A 1,908-nucleotide genomic window follows, 5' to 3' on the forward strand; every position below is an offset into this window, starting at 1 on the left:
AGGTTGTCATTGGGTCTATAGAGATTCTATACTCAATACTACAAAGGATGTCATTGGGTCATTAGAGATGATTATAACTCACATCTACAGGGTTGTCGTTGCGGTCTATATCGAATGATATACTCACTCTACAAGGTTGTTCATTAGGGTCTATAAAGAGAATGTTAACTCACATCTACATGGGTTGTTACATTGCGGTCTATAAGGATTAAAAAGTTATTAATTATGATTATTATAGATTAGTAATGTCTCTCCATGTGAGTAGATAAGTTATCATTAATTCTGATTATTAATTCATTAAAATAATTAATTAATTAATTAATTAATAAGTTATTAATTATGATTATTATAAGTTAGTATGTAGTGTTGAACGTAGTATGATTAATAATTAGTTATTAATGATGATTATTATAAGTTAATAGTGTTGAACGACTTACTATCACAGTCCTGGAGGTCCTTCTCCTTTATGTCGAACTTGATGGTGGTGGGAGCTACCTTGAGTTCTCCTCGCCCGCCCTGCCCCTCTAGTATCACGACGTCTAGTACCGTCAAGTTATTCCTACAGTGACCACGAACAATTACGTTAGAAGTGAAGCCATGCCTTGACTGTAACTGTAGCTGTAACTTTGCATGCTCACACGGAGATGTACCATGTTGTTTCACACCTTAATATTACTCTTTAATCTGGAGGTGATACTTGTCTCATTATGAAAAAAATAAAATTCGATCCCAGTTGGCGCTGTCAATCGTTATTATTATCATTATTATTATAATATTTATTTATATTGCGCCTTTTTACATAAAATGATCAAAGGCGCAGCACATTAATATCACAGCCGACTGAACAATAAAATGAGCGAATAATAACAAAGTACATGCGAGATATAATATCACTAACTATGAGGTAAAATGACATTAAAACAAAGTTGACATCAAAACAACATTAAACAATCGTTGTACACCTTTCTCTATCCTTCGCTCTTGTTTTCACATTCTCTCTCTCTCTCTCTCTCTCTCGTCCTCTATTTCCCCCCTCTCTCTCCCTCCCACCCTTCTACCATTCTCTATTCTCTTCCCTAGAGTTCTCTCTCTCGTCCTCTACCAACAGGATTTCTATAATTATCAGAAATGTATGCCAAAGCTCATATTCGCCGACTAACAATCCATCAGAGAATGTGAAAAAGATGCTCTGACGACAGCGTTAGTTTACCTCTATTTGTTACACACAGCATCAAGAGAGTGATGTGCATGCCTTTGTAAGAGGAGCTAGGAAGCGCGATGGAGAATCTAGGTGATCTACTCTCTCTTTCTTCTCACTGTTCTCCCTCTCTCCCTCCATCTTTCCCTCCCTCTACCACTCTCTCTTCTCTTCCCTCTCTCTTCTCTTCGGCTCTCTCGTGCTTTCACTCACTCCCTGTCTCCTTCTTTCCCGCTCCCTACCACCTCCTCCCCTCTCTCTCGCTCCATCCCTGTCTCCCTGTTCTCCCTCCCCATCTCTGTCTCCCTGTCTTCCCCCTCCCCGTCACCTCTCCCCTCTCTCTCCCTCTTCCCCCTCCTCCCTCTCTACCACCTTTCCCTTCTTCCCTCCTCCCACCTCTCTACCACCTCCCCCACTCTCTCTCTCTCTCTCTTCCCGCTCCCCTCCCTACCACCTTTCTCCCCCTCTCTCTCTCACGCCCTCCCTGTCTCCCCCCTGCCTACCACCTCTCCCCTATCTCTCCCTCTTCCCCCTCCTCCCTCTCTACCACCTCTCCCTTCTTCCCTCCTCCCACCTCTCTACCACCTCTCCCTCTCTCTCTCTCTCTCTTCCCCCTCCCCCTCCCTACAACCTCTCTCCCCTTCTCCTCCCCACCTCTCTCGCTCATACCTGATAATAACTAGAGACGTCCTCATCTGTAGATCTCGTGG

At 43.2% G+C, this 1,908-nt stretch overlaps 1 protein-coding gene across 3 annotated transcripts in view; it reads right to left on the bottom strand.

Annotated features, from left to right (window-relative positions):
- LOC106821486 (transmembrane protein 131-like) overlaps window positions 1–1,902 on the bottom strand; it is a 54,673-nt gene extending 52,771 nt beyond the window's left edge. For all 3 annotated transcript variants that reach the window (XM_014826314.1, XM_014826313.1, XM_014826315.1), the window contains exons 1-2: window positions 1,868–1,902; window positions 438–559 (exon numbers count right to left, since the gene is read on the bottom strand). In XM_014826314.1, coding sequence (XP_014681800.1) covers window positions 438–559; window positions 1,868–1,893 — 148 coding nt within the window. In that variant the 5' untranslated portion in view covers window positions 1,894–1,902. The remainder of the gene's footprint in view (window positions 1–437; window positions 560–1,867) is intronic.
- Window positions 1,903–1,908: the final 6 nt, after the last annotated feature.

The sequence above is a fragment of the Priapulus caudatus genome, unplaced genomic scaffold, assembly GCF_000485595.1.
Source record: "Priapulus caudatus unplaced genomic scaffold, Priapulus_caudatus-5.0.1 Scaffold75, whole genome shotgun sequence".
Taxonomy (NCBI): Eukaryota; Metazoa; Priapulida; class Priapulimorpha; order Priapulimorphida; family Priapulidae; genus Priapulus; species Priapulus caudatus.